At 38.8% G+C, this 24,910-nt stretch overlaps 1 protein-coding gene across 1 annotated transcript in view; it reads right to left on the bottom strand.

The window, feature by feature from the left end:
* Nucleotides 1-24,910, bottom strand: part of LIN7B (lin-7 homolog B, crumbs cell polarity complex component) — a 192,329-nt gene that overhangs the window by 124,208 nt on the left and 43,211 nt on the right. Inside the window, exon 2 of the mRNA XM_044083360.1 lies at nt 7,576-7,694. Within this exon, the coding sequence (XP_043939295.1) occupies nt 7,576-7,694 (119 nt within the window). The remainder of the gene's footprint in view (nt 1-7,575; nt 7,695-24,910) is intronic.

Genomic DNA, 24,910 nt, shown 5'->3' with positions numbered 1-24,910 from the left:
CTAACATAGCTGAAAAAGGCCTTATGATTGTCCTTTGAATCCATGGCAATTTTTCTCTCAAAATTGGCCTTAGTTGATTTTATGAGTGCTCGTATTTTTTACTAATAATGATCAGGGTGACTTCCCTTTTATGGATTTTGTTCTATCATGTAATAGCTTTCTCCTCTTATTGTAAAGTTTGTTAATGGCTGGGGTCCACCAGACTGGATGTTTGCCCTTTGTGGAAAGAGTCTTGGTTTTATTTGGGATTGCCTGATCCATGCAGTCCTGGAGGTGTTCATAGAAGGCATTTGTAAGGGCTTCCGCAGCTTGGGTTGTGGTTTCCACTGGCTCAGGGGCCTTGAAGGATACCACACCAGTCTTGAGTAGTGTGAAGTTTGCTTTAGAGAAGTTCTTCACTATGGTCTTTTTTGCTTGGGGTGGGGGCGGGATGTGGATTTCCAGTGAGATTAGTCTATGATCAGATCTCACCAATGAGGGATATACTTCCGGTGTGGAGCATTTTGTCCCCATGTTTGTGACAATGAGATCTAGTATATTTTCTCCTCTCGTGGGAACAGTGACTAGCTGTTCCATGGCATTTGAATTTATGAACTCCAGGAACCGTTGGGCTAGAAAGTTAGGGCTTGAGTAATGTTCCCAGTCTATATTCGGTAGTTGAAGTCACCCAATATGATGGTGTTTGGAGATACATTTATACCCTCCAGTGTCTTCAGGAAGGCTGTGTGGGGTTCCTGAGTTTGAGAGGGTGGCCTGTAGCATGCTACAATTTGTAGAGCAGTTTTGCCTATGGTTAGTTGCACCTGGATGGTTTCGAGCTTCATGCGTTGCCACCAACCTGGAGGTGTGGGTATCCTTTATGAATATGGATACACCTCCTTTTGTGGTGTGGTCCGGGTTTTGGGGCCGAACGCATGATATGAGGTAAAACCTAATAGTGCCGGGTGCTCTCAGGAGCCTTGAACCAGGTTTCAGTTACAGCACAGACATCGATGTTCTCCATACTGAGAAGGGCCTCGAGTGCGTGCATTTTGAGATTTAGACTTCTGGCATTGAGCAGCATTACCCTCAGTTTCTTCCCATTTTGTTTTCTAGGGTGGTAGGTTTAGAATTTGAGCCTTGCCTAAAAAGGCACTATGGGGTGGCAAGAGCCTTAGCCAATATCCGGAATCCCAGGGTGACAGGTGCAAGCCGTCCCTTGCGCAGCGTGGCTTGTCAAGCATGTCATCCCAGGCAGACAGACACTGGATCCCCTTTGAATGACACCAGACATTAAGCCAATTGTTAAAGCTGATCATCTTGTCTCTATATTGTGGCATCATTCTTGGTGAAGGAAGGATACTGCTCAGGGTTAGGGTCATACCTGCCTGGGCTACATAATCAGAGAGCTCCTCTATGTCTCTTTTCATGTAGTCCAGGGAGGTACGTCTCAGGTCATTCACACCAGCATGGACAATGACTGTGTCATATTTGTACTTGCCGTGGAGTGACCCGAGTGCTTGTGTTATGTGGCGGATTCTAGCGCCCGATAGGCAGCTTACTGTGACCCTCTCCTTGTTCAGCCTGGTGAGTGAGTTAACCACTACCACTGGTGAACACAGAGACGTCCCTTTAGCCCAAGCAAGCACTGTCCTCCAAGAAACTTATAAACAGTTCAGAACAGCAAATCAGGCCTCTGGATTTGGATATCTTTACTACTGTGCTAAAAGAACTGAAGAATGTTTTTATAAATTGAAGAGGTTACAATGGCAATTTCTCCATTTGGAGACTTGCCTATGCTACAAAGTGGTTCCTAGAGGGCTGTAAGTGCTCCGAATATGTACGGTGATACTTATCTAGAGCTACTTAAAAACAATAGCAGACTATAAATCATGAAATGAGTTTCAACTATATCAAATTATTGCTTAACTTTTCAAACGTATTGAGTATGAACTGGTCAAGTCGCTTGAAGGGAAACAGAGAGACATCGAATTGCATTATAAAAATGATTTTTACATGTCTAAGTTAGATCATTTGTACAACAATATTTCTAATATGATCAAAAGTTACACGCTATTGAGTGAAAGAAACTAGGGAGAGATTTTATGGATTTCAGAAATATATTTGTATGGATGAGCTTGAATAGACAATCTAACACCAATGATTCTACAAGACCCATTGATATAATCAATTTAATTGAAACACCCTCTTCTAAGGAGGTTGAGACAGATGTCATGCCTGAAGTTAGTGGAGTACCGTTACAACATCCAGCTACCTTTAACAACCCCTCCATAGCCAGTTCTGATATTGTGATCCCCAGTACACAAGATATGGGAGTCAGACCTAAAGACAAAACAATGGCTACATCATTTTTTTCTGCTTTTTAACAGTAAATGTAGAGCAGCCATGGAACTCGGGGGGGGGGGTGTTGTTCTCATCAGAAGTCGCAAGAGGAGGGAATTGTCTGCCAAATGGAATCCTCAGGTAAGAAAGTTTGTGCACAGGCACTCTTGTTGATAATTTGTCAGACTATGAATTGAATAAGGACCATCTCACTGTTTTGAATAAAGGTTTGTCCTTTATTCCTGCAATGCCATCCAAATTCGACGTTGTTGTCTAACTCTGAAACTCTTTGCAACAAAGGTTATGCTGAGAGTTATTTATGGTGAAAAAAGACAAGCTACAATGAATGTTTATAAGAAGCACATTGTATTTGTACTCCAATTTAATTAAAGTGTCAAGAATTTCATAGAAGTGTGTGAGAAAGATCTTTTTGCTGAGTTGAATGAACAACATAGACAATGCTTTTTCAATTTAACGTCCAGTGCAAGGAAAACATTAGATGATTTAAAGCATAATACTGGCATACAGATACGGCCAGCTGACAAGGCAGGCATGATTATAGTTATGAATAAGGCTGACTATAATAATAAGATGTACAGCTTATTAAATGAAGATGCTACTTATTGCAAGATCAGTAAACCGGAAGCCCATAAAATTATCAAGGGTGTGCATACTTTATTTGATATGTTCATGACCACGATGATTACTAACAATCTATAAGAATATTTCCTAGTTTCAGAACCCTTGATATCTATTATAAACGGACTTCCAAAGATTCACAAGGATCCACAGAACCCAACCATGCACCCAGTTGTAACAGGGGGTGGGTGGGTCACAGAACCTTTATCCATTTTTGTTGACCATAAGCTGAGGCCTCTACTGGAAACTATGCCATCTGTGCTGAAAGATAGACAGCACTTTTTGGGATCATTTCATCAGTGCATTAGTGTCCTTGACTTGGCACTTACAGTAGACTCCCTCTTATCCGGTCTTGCTGGGACCGGACCTTAGGCTGGATAAAGGAATTGCTAGTTAATCAGAAAAAGCATACAAAATAGCATTTACATGTTATAAATCAGCTAAAATTACAGGATTTGTGTTAGTATGCATTTTACTAATGAATATGAAGTCTAAAACTCAAATGTCTGTCATTATTTAGCCCAGAGGAGGTGGAAGTGTTGTTCTTCTCTGTTGTCTTTTCCTAGGACTATGGAAGAAGTCTGATGGCCAGTTAAAGAAGAGGCCGGTTAAAAAGAGGCCAGATAAGAGGAAGTTTACTATATATGTCATATGGTTCCTCTTGATCTACAGAGCCTTTTCACTGTGATACTGAATGACTGTGGCATAGAAGCCATGAGGAGCTTACTACTGGTTATGAGACAGCAACAATTAACATGATTTGTATCCTGTTGGAACTGATTGTAGAGAATAATGTTTTTGTTTTCAGCAATGAGATCTTTTGGCAGAAGTGGGCACAGATTATGGGCACTTCATGTGCCAATAGCTATGCCAATCTTGTCCTAGCTGAATGGGAGAATACATACGTTCTGAACAACAGCACATTTTCTCAGTTCATTAAGTTCTACAAGCGATTTATTCATGACATTTTTATATTGTGGGATAGAACTAAACATGAACTAGAATAGTTTGTTGCATATCTAGAAGGGACTACCTCCTTTCTTAAGTTCACATTGAGAGAGTTGTTACATTATATGGATTTTTTGGACATATGTAGATACACCAATGATGACGGCACTTATAGCACAAGACTATACCATAAAGAATGCTGGAGGAATACCCTGCTTGAAAGAAACAGTATGCATCTAGGATATATTTACAAGAATGTCCTCAACGGGCAGTTCTTTAGGACTTCATGCCTACGTACTAATGAAAATGATTTCCTGGAAGCAACCGAACTACTGAAGATGGAATTCCAGAACAGGAGATATAATGAAAAAGAGATTGTGACAGCTTCTCGAGAAGTATGTAATTATAGGAAAACTAACAGAAAACCTTATTTCTCTAGAAGGACAGATGATGCTGTGGTTAGGTCAGAACACAACAGTCTTATGGACCGAGGAACTAAGCTGACACTGACCTACTCCAGTGATGTGAGGTATGTCTGTAACATCATAAGAAGGAATTGGACTATTCTGACTACAGATAAGGACATCAAGAGAATTGCTGGTGAACACCCATCCTTTAGTTTCAGGAACAACCAAAATCTAAAATAATAGTTATGCTATGGTCCTAAGACTTATTCCATGCATAGATATAAGAAAATTGGGATATTTCCATGTTATTTATGCAAGGCATGCAAATATATCTGTAAAGAAAATACCTTTGTGCACTCTGTGTCAAAGAAAGTTTACAGGCCAAACTTATATGCTGATTGCAGGACTAAAAATGTAGTCTATATTGCAATCTGTGACATGTGTCACAATGTTTATGTTGGTAAGACCAACAGATTGTTTAAGGAGCATATTCTGAGACACATGAGTGATGTTCGGCTTGGCAATGATAAAGATGCTCTTGCAGGCATATAAAATCCTTTAATGATTGTAAGTTTTACTTTATGGCAATACAGCTTGTGGAGGAAATTTTAAGAAGAGGTGATATTTGTTAACAACACAGAGATTGCAGAGATGAAATGGATTGCCGCTCTACAAATGGATAAAGTCTGTGGATTAAATTGGAAGGTTCCACTTATACCTGCCTTACAGGGACATGGGCTCCCACACTGATTTCCGATTGGTTCACATTCTTTTAAATGTTTTAAGCTGTTATGTCATTTTATATTTGGATCTCAAGAAGCTTTTATCCATTTTGTCTATTAAAGTATAATATTATATGCCTATATCCATGGTAGCTGCACTGATTTTTATATTTATTTTTCTCCTAGTTGCTAGCTGTGTTCATTGCAGACTTTTAGCTGCTATTGGTACATTTTTCTTGATATTTATATTTTTTATTACTGCCCAAAACATAGGGCGGCCATGGTGGTGCATTGGTTAGCGTTGTCACCTCAAAGCAAGAGGTACTTTGGTTTGATCCTCGGCTGGGATGCCTTCTGTGTGGAGTCTGCATGTCCTCCCTGTGGTCACGTGTGTTTCCTCCCACATCCCAAAGACATGCTGTAGGTGGAATGGACACTCTAAATTGGCCTTAGGCATAAGTGTGTGTGTGTGGTGTGTGTGTGTGTGTCTGTGTGTGTGTGTGTGGGGGGGTAAGGTTGGGCACTGGGTTGGCAACTCGACACCGTAAAACTCCACTGCCAATCATGAGCGGACAGGTGATCCACTCTGGCGACCCCTAACTGGGAAAAGCTGAAAGAAGAAGAAGAATTACTGCCCAAAACATAAGTTAAGTTTTATCCAAAAAACAAAAAAGATTTTATGCTAATAATATTACATTTTCAAGATATATATTAAACTGTGGTCTCTACTATGCCTCTATTGTTGTGGTCCAGAAGAAAGTAACCCTTCTTGCAATGCAACACTTACTGGAGATCATCACAGATTTCCCTCATGCCTACAATCATTTCTCCTGTAAAGAAATCAATGTAACTTGTACCCAAGGTGGAATTATCATCATGTTAGAATATCCCAAAGTGCCAAATTGCTATCATGTTAGAATATCCCAAATTGCAATTCCAGTCTATTATATTAAAAGTAAAAAAATAATAATTGTAGATGGGTCAAATGGTGCAAGGATAGCAGCAACCTTCATGGATTAATGGATTCAGGTAGCACTTGGGCCATTACATGGCTGACAGTAGGGGGTGTGGGATTTGAGCAATGAAAGCCAGTCCCTCTTTCCCTTGAAGGCATATGAATTATAACCCTCTCCGCTTAGATGGATGGATGTGCAATAGGACACCAAGTTGAAACTACAAGCTGTTTCCACAGTAATGTCAATGCAAAGAGTGGGCATAAGGAATTTAAAAATATGAATTTATTTATTACAGAAATTTAAGAGGAGAAATGCATTGTCATTTTTCTCTCAAATAATGTATGCACAGTCTCTCTACAGGAGTCTTAATTGTCATTTGATCTGTAATGCATTGAAAACTGGGTTGCTGAACTTTATATGCAGAAACACCTTAAAATACCTGTTCCTCCTAAATATACTCCTGACAAATAGACTTTGTTTGTGTCTTTCGGCTTTTCCCGGTTAAGGGTCGCCACAGCGGAACTCCGGTCTGCTAATGATTGGTAGTGGATTTTTACGTACTGGGTTACCAGCCCTGATGCACAACCTTCAATGAAGGCACACCCCATTCACATATGCCTCCACACAGAAGACGTTCTAGCTGAGAACTGAACTGGACAACGTCTTGCTATGAGGCGACAACGCTACCGCAGCACCACCACAGCAGTACTCATTAGTAAAACATAATTTTAATCTGAGTTAGGTTGGTCCTAGAGTTGGTTGTTTAAGACAGAAGAGGTGCTGAGTGGCCATATTTCCACTCATGAAGGATGAGAAAAAAAACTGTCCCTCATTACTTTGTATTTTCTGTCTAGAATATCCATCAGGGGAGTCAGTTTTGCTGAGCTGTGTTTCAACAAACCATAATACACCTATCTTTTATGAGCCATTTATAATGCATAGTGCAATACACAGATATTTGCGGTTTACTATTGAAACCTTCAAATTGCATCCATCAATCAGCCTTAATGTTGAACCAATATCTTGAAAATTGCAACAGTGAACAAGCACGAAACTTGAAACTGAATACGTAGACTCCCATAGTTTAATGTATTCGACATAGCAGGAGATGACGTCAGTCACTCAAGCTATGCACTGTAATGTACCGTGACACTCTAGAGTCAACGGTACAACTCTTTTACTATTTTGCAGGGGGAAGCCCCCCTGCACCACCTGCAAATTATATATACCAACTCCAAGATTGGACTGCAGTGAGGAAATGGGTTAATTCCCTGTTCCTGACTGAACTGAGATCTCCACTCAAAATTCTGAACTCAAATACTAAAACTACACTACCAAAGCGATGTAGTGTAGTCAATGTATTTAGGTTCAGAAAACTGAAGTCGACATTGTCACACTCGATTGACTGCAGATCACAAATCTAATTGTAAACCGATATTTGCACATGTGCACATTATTGTGAAAACTTGAAAATATAAATCCTTAACTGTTAAAGAATGAGAAGTTTTATCACTGACATATCCACCTACTTATCTTTCTGAAACAAGCTGCAGTTGTACTCTGGAATGAAATAAGTCTCACCTCTCGTATGGCAGAGCAGAACTTGCTTTGCAAGACCCGCTGCAAGGCCTGCAGTTTTTGTGGTGGCACCTCTCCACTTCGTTGCAACTTCTCCAGGAGCTCAATAGCTCTAGTGACATCTAAGAAAGGAAACAGAGATGCGATTAGCTGGAATGCAGGATGATATTCTTGCGTGATGCAGCAAAGGTGCTAAAAGACATTTTGCAATTACCAGGGAAGTAACTCACTGTTAGCATCAGTTGAATTCAGTACAATATACTTGTGGCCTACCAGTGTTTTTTTCACTACCAAAGATGTTTTCACTGAATCAAAAAAACTTTTTCTCATGGACTTAAGTTAATTTTGTTTAGTAACACTGTGTTTCTCCTCTATTCAGTATAAGACATGCAGACTTTATTACAATTTTAGCACTATGCACCAGTGGATCCCATCTCATTAACTTTTTTTCCTAATTCAAAGAAAATTCTATGTATTTATGTGCTTACCAACACTCCTCAGGGTTTATTATATTCCATTTCATTAATACTTTGGATGGCACTGGTGCTGGTGATGTTAAATGTTGACGGCACATGAAACCATAACGCAAGGTAGCAATATGTATTTACAGATCCCATGGCTATATTCATATGCTGTCCTGATATCATCCATAAAATGGGCATCTCATCCTTTACTGCAAGAGTACATCCTGAATGTTCCTCCAAAGTTTATTTACTCTGCATTAAGATGGTGGTTTCCTTTACTCCTTTGGCCATTTTACTGTGTCTGCCCTCCCATCATTTAATGATGTGGCTTCATTTTATTTATTCCTTTGGGTATGACTGACTTGCTCGTTGATTGCTTTTACTGTAAAACAGTGAATGAACTTACTTCCTAACATCCTCATTCTTAACATTATTCCTTTCACATATCTGCTCCCTAGTTTTTGATTCTCACACCATTCTGATCTCAGTCCTTCTATCCTGCTCATACTTCTTCCTATGTTCTAAAACTTGGGTGTTCCCTTCCCCCAAACCACTTACTGGTATCCAACATTACTAACTAGCCTACATTTTTGCAGAATTAAGTCACTGCAGGTAGACGTATAAGTGCAACTGTATTTTATGGGAATATTTTCCCACTGTGGGGTCAGTCTGTTAACTATCCTGTTATGTAGAATATGTGCTGTATACTATGTTGCATGATATTATTTATGAATCTTCTTCATATTTTTATTTTATTGATTTCAGGTATTGTAACTTGTGGTGTTTAAAATTTTGTACTTTTGGAAGGAGTATGCAAGTTATTTTCAGTTGTATGGAGGACAGTCTGCAATTTTTCTTTTTTGCTATTTTTTGTTAATGTCAGTGTTGATGTTCTCCTTATGTTTTAGAGGAGAATATCAGGTTTCGTGAGAAGGTTCTTCCTTTTGCTACTTTCTTATATGTAAGATATTTTGTATATATATATATATATATATATATATATATATATATATATATATATATATATATATATTAAGATGAAAGATGACTGTGGCTTTACTTTTTTATTTTGCAGTGGGCAAAGTCACTGGCTGTTTTGTCCTGACTATAGTTCATAGGTTGTACTATGCTATTTGCCCTAGTGGGCCATTTTGAGTCTAGCCAAATTTCCCATCTCAGAGGCAAGAGTCAAACCTTGTACCATGTGTCTATGAGGTAAACACCTTTACCATTATGCCAAAGTCCTTATTTAGTACTAACACAAATTATGTGGAATGGGGAGCATCATGCTGGTTGTATTTATGACTACGGTCTTCTGCAGAGTGGGATTTACTTGTATATGGCTAGTACTTGTGTAGTAATTTAACAAAGTAAATTTTTATGGTTACTGTTTTTTTTAATAGTCCCAGTCTGTAATGATATGCCGAGAGTGGAAATAACAATGAAGATGTAGTCAAGCTGTGGATATATTTCTGATAACACAACCAAGAAATGGAGGTGGATAACATCTATATCTTGTTTTATAGTCTCACACACACAAACACAAACACTCGCACACACACACACACACACACACACACACACACACACATACACACACGTTTTATTGAATGCCCATGTTATTGAATCACAAATGGTCAAACTCATCTTATTTAAAACTCATTTAATTAAATCACAATTCACAGGAAACTGTAGAAGTATGTGTACAATATGTGATGCTGTAATTTCTTATTATAGTCATTATTAACGAAGTGAGTTTACAAGCGCGTTTGTGGACTGGTCATGGCCACCATCATGTTGTACTGCCAGAGCTGTAGAAGTTTGTGCACCAGAACTAATTCATTGTGTATGGTGTTTTTTCTCTTCAAAATGGTTATGTGACTATGGTGTTTGTACATATAAGCAAAGGCATGGCAGTGCAGGGGGGCTTGCCCCCTAAATAAACACAAGTTTATAACGGTATAGTTACTGTATAGAACATTTTCTAGGAATTGTGATTCAATGAAATGAGCATTCAATAAAATTATATACACCGATACACCGATATTTTATACGTGCATATATGTGTATATATATATATATATATATATATATATATATATATATATATATATATAAATATAGATATATACATACACATATACACACACACACACACACACATATATATATATATATATATATATATATATATATATATATATATATATATATGGGGTTACCATCAAAATTGCGAGTGAAGGTTCGATGACCAAGGGATGCTGAAAGTTGGTCAGCTGAATCTGTGTTGTCGAACCTTCATTTGTGTGAATCCTGGTTCACTGAATGCACCATACATTCACACATCTGTGGTTGACCTTATGACAAGAGATCGCGGTATAGTGCGGTGCAGGAAATTCGTCCTTTTCCCCACTGTAGTGCAATCTCGGAGAAGGAATATGGAATATGCGGGGGTGTGGGGGTGCAGGGGGGCTTGCCTCCCTGCATAATAGTTACATCACATTATGTGTAGTGTCCGACTGCAGTCTACAGATGTTGAGAAAGGTCGAATTCACTTAAGGAAGTGTGTTTAAGACATTCTGACCCTTTCAACATAAAATTTTGAACATGTGCATCAACATTTCAGGTAGGAATTGAATTTGAATGTTGACTATTTCATACTAAACATAGATATATATATATATATATATATATATATATATATATATATATATATATATATATATATATATATTTATATATATACACACACACACACACACAAATAAACAGTGTCACAATTGATCTAAACACATTTTATAAAAAATACTATAGAATGAATCACAATTGATATAAAAAGTATGTAATGCTATAGAAAATAGCTGCTGGTGTGGTTTTAGATCATAGGAATTTCAATGCAAATTAGAGTTGATTGGTATTTGTACTTTGCTAATACTGACTGTTGCATTGTATTTCTATCACGACAAATACACAAAGGCATATACTGTAGACAGCAGCAGTTAATCTCTCGCACACAAACACACACACTCACATACCTTGCACACTGTACATAAGTAACTTATGTACTGCATATACTGAAACTGCTGTCTGCTGCTGTTGGACAGTACAGGCTATTTACACAAAGCTGTTATAGATCATGGCTCCGCTGTAATCTGTACACAAAACTGCTGAACGTCTTACACACACATTCTTCAATCTACAAGACAGACACTTTACCTTAATATCTAGATTATCTAACTCTAAAGCCAAAAAGTGGCTAACTCATCCCTCCTCAAACTCCATGATGAATTCTGGTAGTCCTGGAAATCTAATCCCACTCCAGATAACATGAGAGCTATATACAAATTTAAGTAACCTGGCCAAAAAAGCAATTAGAATACACAAAAAAATTAATTTCATGATACACCTCCAAAATTCTCTTAAATACAGCCCTAGGATATTTTGGAAAGAAGCCAATAACTTCACAGAACTAACATGCTTCACACTTCTACAAGTACTTTCTTCAGATTGTCTGCAGATGATTTCTAGTGACATTTTAGTGCCCTCCACAAATGTGGGGCAAAGACCCCAATAAATGCTCTCTCATCCCACCCACAATATCTTCCTCTCTTATTTCTGGCTGATCTCATCCAAAGACATTATCCCTTTACTTGAAAAAATACATCTGTAAGATCCTCACAGGTATAGACCACCTACATCCATGGCTCATATACTACTGTCATGACTTCATTGTTGCACCCTTAAACACATCTTCAATTCCTGTTTTATTACTAAAACCATGTCTAATATAATCCCTGTTTTATTACTAAAACCATGCCTAATATATGAAAATCTGTCATAATAAAACTACAGCCCAAAGAAAAACAGCCTACTCTCGCATCCCACTATCACACTCATTTCCATCCTCCCAACTCTGTGTAAAATTTTTGAGAAAATTGTTTACCTTCATCTCACAGAATATATAACTAAATACTACCTTCTCTCACAAAAACAACATGGCTTTTGGTCAGGGAGGAGCACAACCACAGCCATCATGTCTTTGACTGATGAAATTCTCATGTGTATTAATAAAGGTATGTTTTCTGCTGCAATTGTTATAGACCTCACCAGAACCTTTGACTTAGTTAATAACGTCTTCTTTATAATCCAATGTTCAGAACTAGGCATTAGACCTAATACCATCCCTTGGTCGCAAAGTTATCCGACTAACCTCCATTTCTCAGTGAACTATAAATCCTGTAGCTCTCTCTTCTCTCCACTATTCAGGGTTCTATTCTTGTCCCTCTTCTGTTCTCTACATACATCAACAAACTTCCACTCAATCGTCCTTACCTTCCTCATCTCCTCTACATATATGGCGTGGTCTTCTACTGCTCCAGTCGCTCCATAATTACCTTACAGCTAGGGCTTCAATCAACTCAGTGAGTGGATTAAAACCTTCCCACTAAATGCATCCAAAATAAATATATGCTTTTTGATACTAAACAAAAACACAGCAGATCCAAGAATACTTTAACAATTTATGATCACAACAACCATCCCTAACAGCAACTTTCCGCTTTCAGGTACCTTGGTCTCTGGTTAGACTCCTCACTAAAATTCCACATGTATTGTATATTGATAATACACAAAAATAATCCTTCACTTTTTTGGGCCCAAAAAAGTTCCCCTTTCCTTTCATACTTAACCAAGTCTGCAACAGGGAAAGGAATCCTACTCGCCTCCTCTTATATCAGCAGCCTCTACTAAAAATTCAAACACTAGGAAACAAAATATGTAGATTTCTTACACATACCCCAAGAAATGATCACCACTGTATAACACTAAATAGGCAAACTGGCTCCCAATTAACCAAAAAACAGACCTGCTCCTAGGATAACAACTGTTCAAACTCCTACATGAACATACTCTCCCTCCTTTAAAATAAAAAAATAACAAAACACCCCCCCCACATAAAACCTAAGAAACTTGAATCACTCAGCCCCTAAAACAAAAATCCCAGAATAAGAGCTGCATATCTTTGACCATGCATTCTAAATACTCAAGCCCAAACCTCCCACCTGAAATGTAATGATTTATCTTCTTATTCCTTAGTTGTTCTCTACTAAAATCACATTTAATTAAAGAAGCAAAATGTAACTGTTACTCCAAGTCACATCACTTAAGTCTACTTTAACTCTCCCCCACTCTAATTCAACTACTAAGATCCTGTGCTCCTTTTCATATCTCTAATTTCTCAAATGTTTTGAATCTTTTGTTCATCTTGAAATTAATACCTATCCTAATCACAACACCACACTACCATTGTACTGTTTTACTGTCACTTATGCGTTATGGTACTCTTTTTTAGTTTGTATGTCTGGTCAGATTTTTGTTCCCAGATTGAGACCAAAACTGATCAGAAGTGATCAGTGTTCTACCCCAAATTCAAACAAATAAAAAATAATCAACCTCCCCTGTCCTTAGCAGAGACCACATAAAGACACACTCATACACCCTGCACAGATGATCATGATCAAACACTTGTGTCATATAATACACACATGCACAACATACAGACTCATGCAAGCACAGAGAGACATACACACATCCATTACCTGCACTCTCTGCATCCATAATTGTCACCTCTATAACAGCCAAACAATATGTCAGGTGGCAGTTATCTGACACAGACACATGCATACACACTCACAATATACAGCCATATACATAACTTCACAGAATCCACTCACACTCTGTTCCTATACCCATGCAGACAAGCATACGCACACAAAGAAGACTGACTGGTATTGAATTGCACCGTTTTCCTACCAAAATAAAAAAGGCAATATTAATTTCTTTGCTTTCAGAGTGAAATAGCTCTATCCTGCCTTTGTTCTAGAAAATTTCTTACATTTAGTGAATATATATATATATATATATGTTTTCAAGATTCACACCTGTTAGCAGTTTTTAGTAAGTAAATGATAATTTGTCTCACATTTGGCAGAGGATGCAAGCAGCTGTAACCTGCCACTGAGATAAATCAACCCCAGAAGAGAAAAAAAATCTTTGACTCTAGTGACACTTGCAGAAACTGTCTGGGTTATTCAGCTGTGGAAGACTTTACAGCAGATGAAATAAATAAAGATGGGGACGGAACTTGCAGTTGCTAAAGTTAAAGAACTACAGCAGCAATACAGCAGTCACAAAGAGGCCGCCAAGAAGAAGTAAGCCAAGCCAAAAGGAGCTAGGTTCCAAACACACACAAGGTGTAGTAGAGCTAGAAGAAGATGTGCATGAACAAGAACAACGAATCTCCTCCTTGAAATTCATCAACAGAAGTCAGATTTAGATCCAATATGACAGTTCATGCTTAAAGAACGACAAAGACGAGTTGCTGCAGAACGTAGACTAACAACACTGTTCTTGATCTAACAAGCAAGTACCAGAACCTGAAAGTCAAAACGTGTGTCACAAAAGCAGAACAGATGTTGGAAGATGATGAGCGTTTAAAAACACAACTTACAAAGACTAAAACAAACCTAAGGATTGTGAAAAGACTTCAGCTCATCATGGTGACACCTCATTAAACAATGGCTAAATACTCTGGCCCAACTTTCTCAGCAAAAGGAGGCTGAAATTGGGAATAATAAACATGCAAGTTGCATTTCTCAACAGGATACATGAAAGGGCTGTTCAGTAAAAGGAGTCTGTTCTACTACAATGTGAATGTGAGTAATTACAGAGTTATGAGGAGACTGATATGAGCAGACACAATATGAGGAAGAAAAGTGAAAATGAATAAAAATAAGTTCGCGCTAGGAAGAAAAAGAGTTGTCTTGCAACATAGATGAACTAACTACTAACTTACAAACCTGGAGGCCAAGCAAAGGTCTGAGTGAAAGATCCATAAGAAAATATGACTCTAGCTGGTAAAGCAGAAACAACACAAGAAAGACAAACAGAGAATGAAAATGAATTAAAATGCAGAGGTTCTCACACAGCTGAATGAGACAATGACAGAGGAAATGATTTACTACACAAGAATCATATATTTCAAGATGAAATTTCAGCATTACATCTGAAATTTAAATGTGTATGAGCATTCACCCAGGAAGAAGAGGGAAATATAGAGATGAGATGACTGAACAAGCTGATGAAAAGAAAACAGATGCTATTAAGACACTAAGGAAAGATGTAAACCAGAAGACATTTGACTTAGTCTAAGCCATTTGGTGGTATGGTCTATGCTAAAAGACTCCAGTGTTTATTTCAACATGCACAACTCTAATGCATTTGTCAGTGCTATCAGCATCAACTTAGATTTTGTAACACCACACAAATAGATTGTAAGGGTTTATGGATTCTTGAGTATGTGGAAAGAAGCTGCCAGACAGCTAGTTATGACTTATAAGTTGTTCTGCAATGATGAGGCTAGTAGACTAACTTCTGGAAGTACATCTTCATAAAGCCCTAATTCAAACAATTCCTTGGTGTTATGGACATTTGCTGCACTGAAGTCTGGAAATAGCTGAACTCTAAACTGGAGAATGAATAACAGACTGACACTGAGTTAGATGCATCTCACTTGTGATTAACACCTTCTGTCCAGGAACTACAGTGATATCAGGTTGCATAAGTGGACAGTGGACATTTATTTCAAAACGTCTGAGCAGCAACAAACAACATGAAGCAGAAGATTCAAGGACTGGAGACTGTACACAGAATGAAATTCAAAACACCAGAGACAGTACATTCAAAATTATATCTAGACTAAGACCCAGAGGTACACTCTTTAGGCAAATCTGCAGGAAATAGAAAACAAAGTTAAAGACTATAAACACAAGTTATCATCTTACTTTCATCTGATTCAGGAAAATGATGCTCATAAGCAGGAGAAAGATGGATTAACACAACTTGTGAAACAGAAAGAATCTGAAAAGTAGGAAAAAGTTAAGCAGACTTCCCTAGCTGCAACAGTTTGGTAATAAAAACAGTTTGTAGAATTCAGGCACAAGGACATGAGTTACAGTTATCAAACAAACAAATTTAAATGGTGAGGAATGACTCGTGCAGACAGATTTGTTTTTATAGGTACACTGAAAGAGAAAGGATTTTCATAAAGTAAACACAATCCGTAGATATAATGAGCTTGAGTGAGTCCATGCAGATGTCCAGAAGATGTGCAATTATATCCCCATACCAAAGTTACCAAGACCTGTACTACAATGAGTGAAAAATACCCCCAACTGGATAAAGGATGTGTAATGACAGATGGGACATCATTTATTGTTATACCATTTCTCTTATACCAGTGTTAATATAGTCTAACCTATGTTAAATGGACAATCCCATAGTCTAAAATTCTGACCGAAATAAACTTGTCCTGATACCTTCCAGTTGTCACCACCTACTTACCACATCACCTTCAACCCTACTCCTGGTTTCAATTTATTTTATGCAGCCCTGTTTTCATTCCCTCTGGTGAACAGAATTAACAATATTCAGCTCCTGTCAAATATTTCTGTCCCTGATCACTGGGAAACAATAAGGTTATTACATTTTGTGCGTGTTTGTGGTGGGGTGGTTAGGCAAGACTCTCAGTGTTTACCTTTCATGAACTCATCAAAAAAGCTTATCTTAATTGTGCAGTTCTTTATTTCATTTATTTATTCTGCATAGTGTAACTGCAAACATTATAGTGAAAGAGAGTACAGTTTAACATAAACCTTTACAACTTCTCCTAGCTAATTGAAGACATCGCCAGACCCCACAAAATAACAGTTGGGGCTCCACAATAAACTGGATATTAGTATCCCACCCTGACAATATCATCACTGCAGGCATACTACCTAATACCAATAGTGACCACCACCCAGCATATATCCTACACAAAACTACCCAAACCCCAGGCCAACACCAACACAAATCAACCAGAAATTTGACTAAGTTCCAACCATCCATATTTAATGAAACCTTAGTTAAAGTAAATTGGGAATCCCACAAATCCCTACCACTTAATGAGGCTGTTGAATTCTTTAACTCAACATTCCTAGGCATCCTAAATAGGCAAGTACCCACCTGCCAAAAATGAATAAAACATAACCATGCAAACTGGCTCTCAAAATCCACCAAAGAAGTCATGTGCACAAGGTATAAAATCTGGAAATCATGGCAGAAAAACAAAGACCCTTCAACTCTACTACAATACAACCAACTCTGTAACCAGGCAAACCATCTAATAACCAGTGATAAAAAGCCCACTACCTCCACCTACAAAGCAAACATAAACATAATCCCAAAAATTCTGGTCCTCCATCCACCAACTATTACACCCAGGCTCCCAAAGAAACCCATCCCCTGACCCACACAAAACCCCTACCAAACTTGCCACTCTCTTCAATTCCTACTTCAATGACACAATAGCTAACCTAACCACCACCTTTCCTACAGTTAACACCACCACCACCAAGACAGTTGATGACTAAATCATCCCAGAAAACAATCCTACCCTCAGCTCCAACCTAAAATTCTCACCCATACCCACCGCCACAATAAAAAAACTTTTACTTAAGTTAAAACCCCGTACTCTAGCCCTTGACAATCTATCCCCACACTTCCTACAGCTAGCTGCAAACTCTATAGCTTATCCCATCAGCATACTAATTAACAGGTCAATTAAAGAATCCCTTGTCCCAGACATCTGAAAAAATCAGTTATTCTCCCCTTATACAAAGGTGGCACCAACACAGACACCACAAACTGTTGACCCATAGCAATTCTCTCAACCTTCTCGAAAACACTGAAAAAATGCATCCATGCCCAACTCCTCAACCACCTGCTTGAAAACCAAATTTTATCACTAACTCAACATGGTTAAAGACCAAGACACAGCACCACTACCACCCTCCTCTCCTTCCTTGATACAGTTAACCAGGCACGGGATTCTGGTAAAATAATCGCTTCTCTTTTCCTTGACCTCTCTAAAGCTTTCAATACCATTTCCAACACTATCCTCCTCTTTAAACTATCCACCCTCCACATTTCCCCACCTACCCTACAATGGTTCAATAGTTATCTCTCAAATAAGCAGCAATCCAACAAATGGCAACAATCTTTCTCTCCCTTCCTCAGTACTTCCAAAGGGGTACCCCAAGGCTCCATACTTGGTCCTCTCTTATTTAGCATCCTTATTAACAACTTTCACTCCACTCTCCCACAATGCTCAGCAATCCAGTATGCTGGGCATATGCACTGCAAATTCCAGCTCTGAACTCCAGCAAATCACCCAGAATGCCCTCACCTCTACTGAATCCTGGATGCTTAACAATCATCTTGCCCTAAATCCAAAAAAAAAAAAAAAAACTAAACAAATAATTTTTACCCCTAAGAAAACCACTCCCCTAGATAAAACACTCTTCACTATACAACCCCAAGACAATATCACTGTAGAAGTTATCTCACACATTAAATTACTAGGCGTTATTATAGATGAAAACCTTAACTTTGACCTATACATAAACAATAACAAATAAAAAATCCAAACTTGATATGTGTTGCAACAGAACAGCCAAATTTGCTACCAAGGCCAAATTCTCATCCCATCACTGTAACTCACTGAAACAATTAGCGTGGCTGGAACTCACCCACCATCTCTCATTCCCCAACTAACTACAGTGCACAAAATAATCTACAGACCCACAGACTGTCCTGCTCTCTCAACTCTACTTGCCAAATACCAACCCAGCAGGCAACTACAATCTGAAAATCACCTACTTCTAAAAGTAGAAAAGCCCACCTTACCTGCTGGTCAACTCCTATGCTACTTCACCATCACTAAACTATGGAAATCACTTACACCTTCTATAAGAAACACAGGCAGCACCACCACCTTCAAACAAATACTAGAAAATCATCTCAACTGTTCCTGGCTATGTACCTACTCTATAACTTAACCTCTTCCCTCTCCTTATATGATAACTAAACTCCTGTGCTTTTTGCTGCTAGTGACTGATGATACTTTCTCAATAGTTGTTATTTTTTACATCACTTGTTGATACTGGTGCAATAATGCTGATTAATATATCTGTTTATACTGTACAATAATGCTGATTAATATATCTGTGTTTATACCTCTCTGATTGAATTCATCTGGCAACCAACTAAATTCCTGCTTTTATGTATATATTCTGTATATATTACTGTAATCAAGCCAACTAAATTCCTGGTTTTATGTATATATTATTTATATATTACTGTAATCTCTATGTGTAACACTGTTTCTACTTTTGTAACAATTAATGTTTACATTTTTTCTGTATCTATGTTCTTGTTGGAGCTTTTCTCCTCGGGCCTCAAATGAAAATGGGCTATTTTAGGCCCAATGGACTTTCCCGGTAAACAAATGTAACAAATAAAAAATAAATAAATAGTAAGTTCATACTAAATCTTAGCAGTCTGTTGACAGATTTCCCTTATTCCATAGTAAAGCAATCTCAGAATTAGTATGTATAACTATCACAGGTTACCATAATGTACAGCCCCATTGTGACAGTAAGTTTTGGACTTCATTGTTTAAAATGAATCTGTTGCTTAAGTCACACATATATAGGTTCATAGGTTCACAGGTTGGTACTAGGCTATTGGCCCTAGGGCCTATACAAGCCTAGCCATAACAATTCCCTGGATATTTTTCCCACACTATTTACTTCCCTGGACCCCTGTCTAGCAGGGTGAATGACATGATCCCCGGGGTGAATTTCCTATCTTCCATCCAATCGTCAAGGTTCCTTTTGAAGAGGGCCAAGGAGGCGCTCTGCTTGACATGTATGGGCAGTCTATTCCAGAGTATGGGGAGTCTCTGGGTCAGGAACCTATCCCTCCAGCATGTTTTGTTCATTGTGATGACAAGGTTTAGATCCCTGGAGCATGTGGCTTTGAGGGATTGGGATTTCTTTAAGTGTAGCATGTCCAGCAGCTTAGGGTTTGACATGGCCTTGTATGTTAAGCAAAGATCGCCACTGAGTAGACGATATGCCACAGAGTATAGCTGGAGTTTTTTAGATGGTCAGCATAGGGCATCTGCTTTAGGCCTGTGATTCTTTTAGTGAGGTATTTCTGCGGCCTTTCCAGCTGTTGCAGATGTCTTTTGAGGTACATTCCAAACAGTGTGTTGTACTCTATAATGGGTCTAATGAGGGATGAGTACAGTGGGACAATGACTTCTTTTTTTCTGTATGAAAAGCCATTAGTGATGAGGTGTGCCACATGGAAGGATTTCCTGACTGTTGTGGCAATGTGGTTATCAAAGGTGAGACCACTGTCCACCTGTGTCCCTAAGTCTCTCATCACACTTTCGGTGTTTAGTGTACTGTCACCTATATAGTAATTCATGGGTACATGTTTTTTCCCAAAGGGGATAACTATACATTTATTGGCATTAAGCTTGAGCCCATGGCTCTGGCACCAAGCATCTGTTTCTATAAGGCCCTTTTGTAGAATATCTACATCATTTGAGGATTCAATATTGGCTCCCAGTTTGCAGTCATCTACGAACTTTGTTAGCCAGAGTCCCTTAGTGTTGGCTTGTACTTCAGAGAAGTAGATGCCAAACAAGAGCAGTCCAAGGACTGAACCCTGTGGTACTCCACTTGTCACTTGTCTGGAGCTGGATTTGGAGTCTGCTACTTTTGCTGTCTGGGTTCTGTCAGTAAGCCAGTTGGCAACCCATCGAGTGACGTAAGGATTTATGCCCAGCTTAGTGAGTTTATCTATGATTCCAGATGGTGTTGAAGGCCTTGGCAAGGTCCAGATAGGCTGTGTGGACCGCCTTACCCTCGTCCACAGCCCTGGAGACTGATTTGAAGAAGTCAATCACGTTCAGGAGACAAGATCAGCCCTTCACAAACCCAAACTGGGTTTGGTCCAGTGTTTGAAGGTTGCCAATGTCTTTGTTTATAAGTTCCATGATGATACGTTCCATACCATTGCAGATCAGGCTCGTCAGACTGATGGGACGGTAGTTCCTGGGATCCAAGGTGGATCTCCCCTTGTGGAGTGGGATAACTGTAGCTGTGCACCACTCAGTGGGCACGAAGCCTGAGGTGAGGTTATGATTAAACATGACACTTAGGTGAGGTGCCAGTTCATTTTGTAGTTCATGTAGTACACAGCCCAGGATGTCATCTGGTCCCATGGATGCTGTATTCTTAGCTTTGGAGAGTACGGTTTCTACCTGTGTGGCCGGATTACCAGAATTTGGCAATCTTTTGGTATTAAGATGGGCCCTTTAGGCGGTGAGAGGGGGGTGAAGTTGGCACTAAATCAATCTGCCAGGATATTGGCAATATCCTTGGGATCAGTATATTTAATGCCATTCTGTTGTAGCTCAGAGCAGATCTGAGTATTGCCATTTAAATTCTTGACATAACTATAGAATGCCTTGTGGTTGTCTTTGGAATCTCTGTCAATTTTTTTTTCGTAACTAGCTTTGGAGGATTTTATGAGGGATCTCAGCTTCTTACTGAGGCTGGTAAGGGAGTTTTTTGCATCCTGGGATTTTCCTCTTTTCTGCAACAGTTTCTTCCTTCTGTTGTATAGTTTGTTTATGGCAGGGGACCACCTGATTGGCTTCCTTTTTTTGGAGGAGAGCATCTTAGTTCTATTTGGGATGGCAGGATTCATGCACGAGTGGATGTGCTCATACAGTGCCTTAGTGTAGGATTCAGCAGTCAAATTTTCAGATCCCGTCTGCATGGGTGTCGTGAAGGTTGTCACTTCTGACTTGAGTAGCATGAAGTTGGCGTTGGAGAAGTTTTTTATGGAGGTTTCCTTACTGGAAAGTAGGGGTGGGACGTGGATGTCAAGGGTGATTTGCTTATGGTCAGACTTGACTAATGAGGGGGTGACCACTGGTGTGGAGCATCTATCTCCCATGTTGGCAATGACCAGGTCTAGGATATTGGAGCCCCTGGTGGGACAGTGGATTAGTTGATCCAGGGCGTTGGAATTTATGAATTCCAAGAACCATTGGGAAAAGGTGTTGGTACCCGAGTAGTTTTCCCAGTTAATGACAGGGTAGTTGAAATCACCCAGTCTTAGGGTGTTTGGTTGTATCTTAATATTTTCCAGAATATTTAGAAAGGTGTAATGAGAATCTTGGGGCATGGTGGGGGATCTGTAGCAAGCTACAATTTGGATTGCAGTCTTACCTAGTGTTAGTTGCACCTGGAAAATTACAGATGCATTGTGTTGGGCAACTAGCCTGGAGGTGTGAATATCCTTGGTGAATATGGACACTCCCTCCACCTTTAGTGTTTCGGTCTTGGTTTGGTGGCCGAAAAGTGTGGCAAGAGTTGTAGCCTGGTATTGTAGGGGTGCTCTCTGGAGCCCTGAACCAGGTCTCAATTATTGCACAGATATCGATGTCCTCCATTTTTAGGAGTGCCTCGAGAGAGTGCATTTTGAGGTTTAGACTTCTAACATTGAGTAACATTACCTTCAGATTTTGCATGCTTGTATCTGTTAGGGTGGTGGTTTTGTCCTTTGAACCTTGCCTAAAAAAGGCACTATAGGGGTGGCAAGAGCTTTAGCCAGGAACCTGAATCCCAGGGGTGACAGCTGCAGACCATCTCTGGCAAAGCATCTTGGTTTGTCACTCATGTCTTCCCAGGCAGACATATACTGGATCCCCTTTGAATGGCACTAGATTTTTTACAGCAAGTCAGAAAACCATTACACTTAGCTAGTATTCAGAGATTAAAAATCCAAAACATGAAAAAAAAAGACTGCTTCTACTACTGTTCGAAACCTGCATAATTCTGATGCTTTCTACAGAGCAAGTGGCAGTCACTCATAACATTATAGAACTGTCAAAACAAAATATGACATGAAATGAACAAAATACTCTGTTTATTAATATTTTAGCTTTGCATTGTTCATATGCTTTCCTGCAAGGTAGCAGCAAATAAGGTCATAAAATTCCTGAAAGGTTACTTTCTTTCCAGGGAAAACACACAGGTGAAACAAATGAATGATTCAATGAGAGCTGTTGTGAGTACAACTGCAATTTGAGATGGAATTTGACTAAGACCATTGATACTTCCTGTAAGCACCCTTCCCCACCCCCTACAGCCAAAACTGGGACATGCCCAGAAAGCAAGTCTGAAAATGTAAACAAAGACCAGAATCAAAACAAAAAATTTCGGGGACTGTCCCTTTAAAGTAACTGTGAGTCAATGAAAAAAAAATTGAACAACACAGATCAATTTACAGTCATCTGTAAACTTAGATAACAATGGGCCAGAAACCACAAGAGAAGGCCCAATATAGAGTCCTGTGGTACACTACTGGTAACTTTTTCACTGTCAGATGTGGCACTGTAACTCTAACCACGTGGGTTCTGTAAGATAACCATTTAGCTAAATAACATAAACATAAAAAAATGATATTCAGTTTACAAGTATATCAATGATGCCTATATGGGAAATGGCATTCAAGGCTTTGGCTAAGTCAAGATATGCTGTATGGGCTTTTTCACCACCATCCACCATTTTGGTGACTTTTTCAAAGAAATTAACGAGGTTAAAGATTCAGGGCCTGCCTCTGACAACACTGATACTGAACATCTAAGGTTAAGAAATTTTGATGTCCACATTAATGAGGTCTGAGTGAGGTAATACATTTTATAGTTTTACACAAGATTGGAGAGAGTAATGGATTACAGCTACCATGGTCCATGGTTGTACCATCCTTGTGTAATGGCATTATAATAACTGTTTTCCAGGTTTTAGGAATGTAGCCCCGGACATTAAAGGGATTAACTAGGGGTTCAAAAAAGCCATATTTGGTACTGATAATCAATCTACCTGATATGTTATCAGGGGATATGGATGAGGTGTTCGAATCTTTTGAAATGGCTGAGAGGATTTTTTTCCATAACTGAAGGTTGTGGTTGAGACTGTAGTATCTGTGCAATAGATATGACTATGGGTGGAGTATTTCCATTAAATTTGTCAGCTATGATATTAGCTATTGCCTTTAGGTCAGAGTGGGCGGTATTATTAGGGGTTACTACTGAACATTGCTTGCAGTTTCTTGACTTTCTGACTTAGTTAAGGAAAGATCTGTAGTTATTTTTTGGTTCCAGTGGCTATTTTATATTCATATTTGGCTTTGAGTTTTGAAATGGCTCTCTTAAGCTCTTTAGTAGTTTGCTTTAGTGCTCTCTTAAAGAAGGTAGAATAAGACCACCAAGCATTAATTCCTTTTTTTTCTATTGTCATTGTAGTTATTTATATGGATACTCATCATCAAAGGGTTTGGTTTTAAAATGTTCATTACGTTTGGGGTGGACTGCCTTATCAATGCAACTATTTATGTGGGAATACAGGTCTGACGCACTGACATTAGCAATGGGGTCCATCAAAGGAAAATGATAGTAACATTAATTTAGGTCATACAGTAATTGGAAGAAAGTTCAGTTTTGCAAACGTCCTAACCACAGAGTAATGTGCACTGTAATTATCACCGATTTTAAAGAAAAAGGTCACTGATTTACGGTCTGAAGTAATGCAAGAACATGATACATCTGAAAGAGTGAAAGAAGTTGACATATTTGTGAGGACAAGTTCAAAGGGATTTGCACCCTTAGCAAAATGGTTAAACATTTGCACAACGGAGTTAGCATTTATAATATCAAAGATGGACTGGGGATGTTGACCATTGGCCGAGTGGGTCTTCCAGTTTCTTGATGGACAGATGAAGTCCCCTAAAAGAATGACACCGGGTTTGATAAGAATATATAATATGTTTGGAAGGGGATATAGAATATATAATTATCTATGAAGCAAGAATCAATCCTTTTTAGGATGATTTGGATAACTAGAAGTTCA

Source organism: Protopterus annectens, chromosome 9.part0 (assembly GCF_019279795.1).
Source record: "Protopterus annectens isolate FY-2018-M chromosome 9.part0, PAN1.0, whole genome shotgun sequence".
NCBI lineage: Eukaryota > Metazoa > Chordata > Ceratodontiformes > Protopteridae > Protopterus > Protopterus annectens.
Note: the sequence above shows the minus strand (reverse complement) of the source record. Positions and strands in the feature narration are given on the sequence as shown.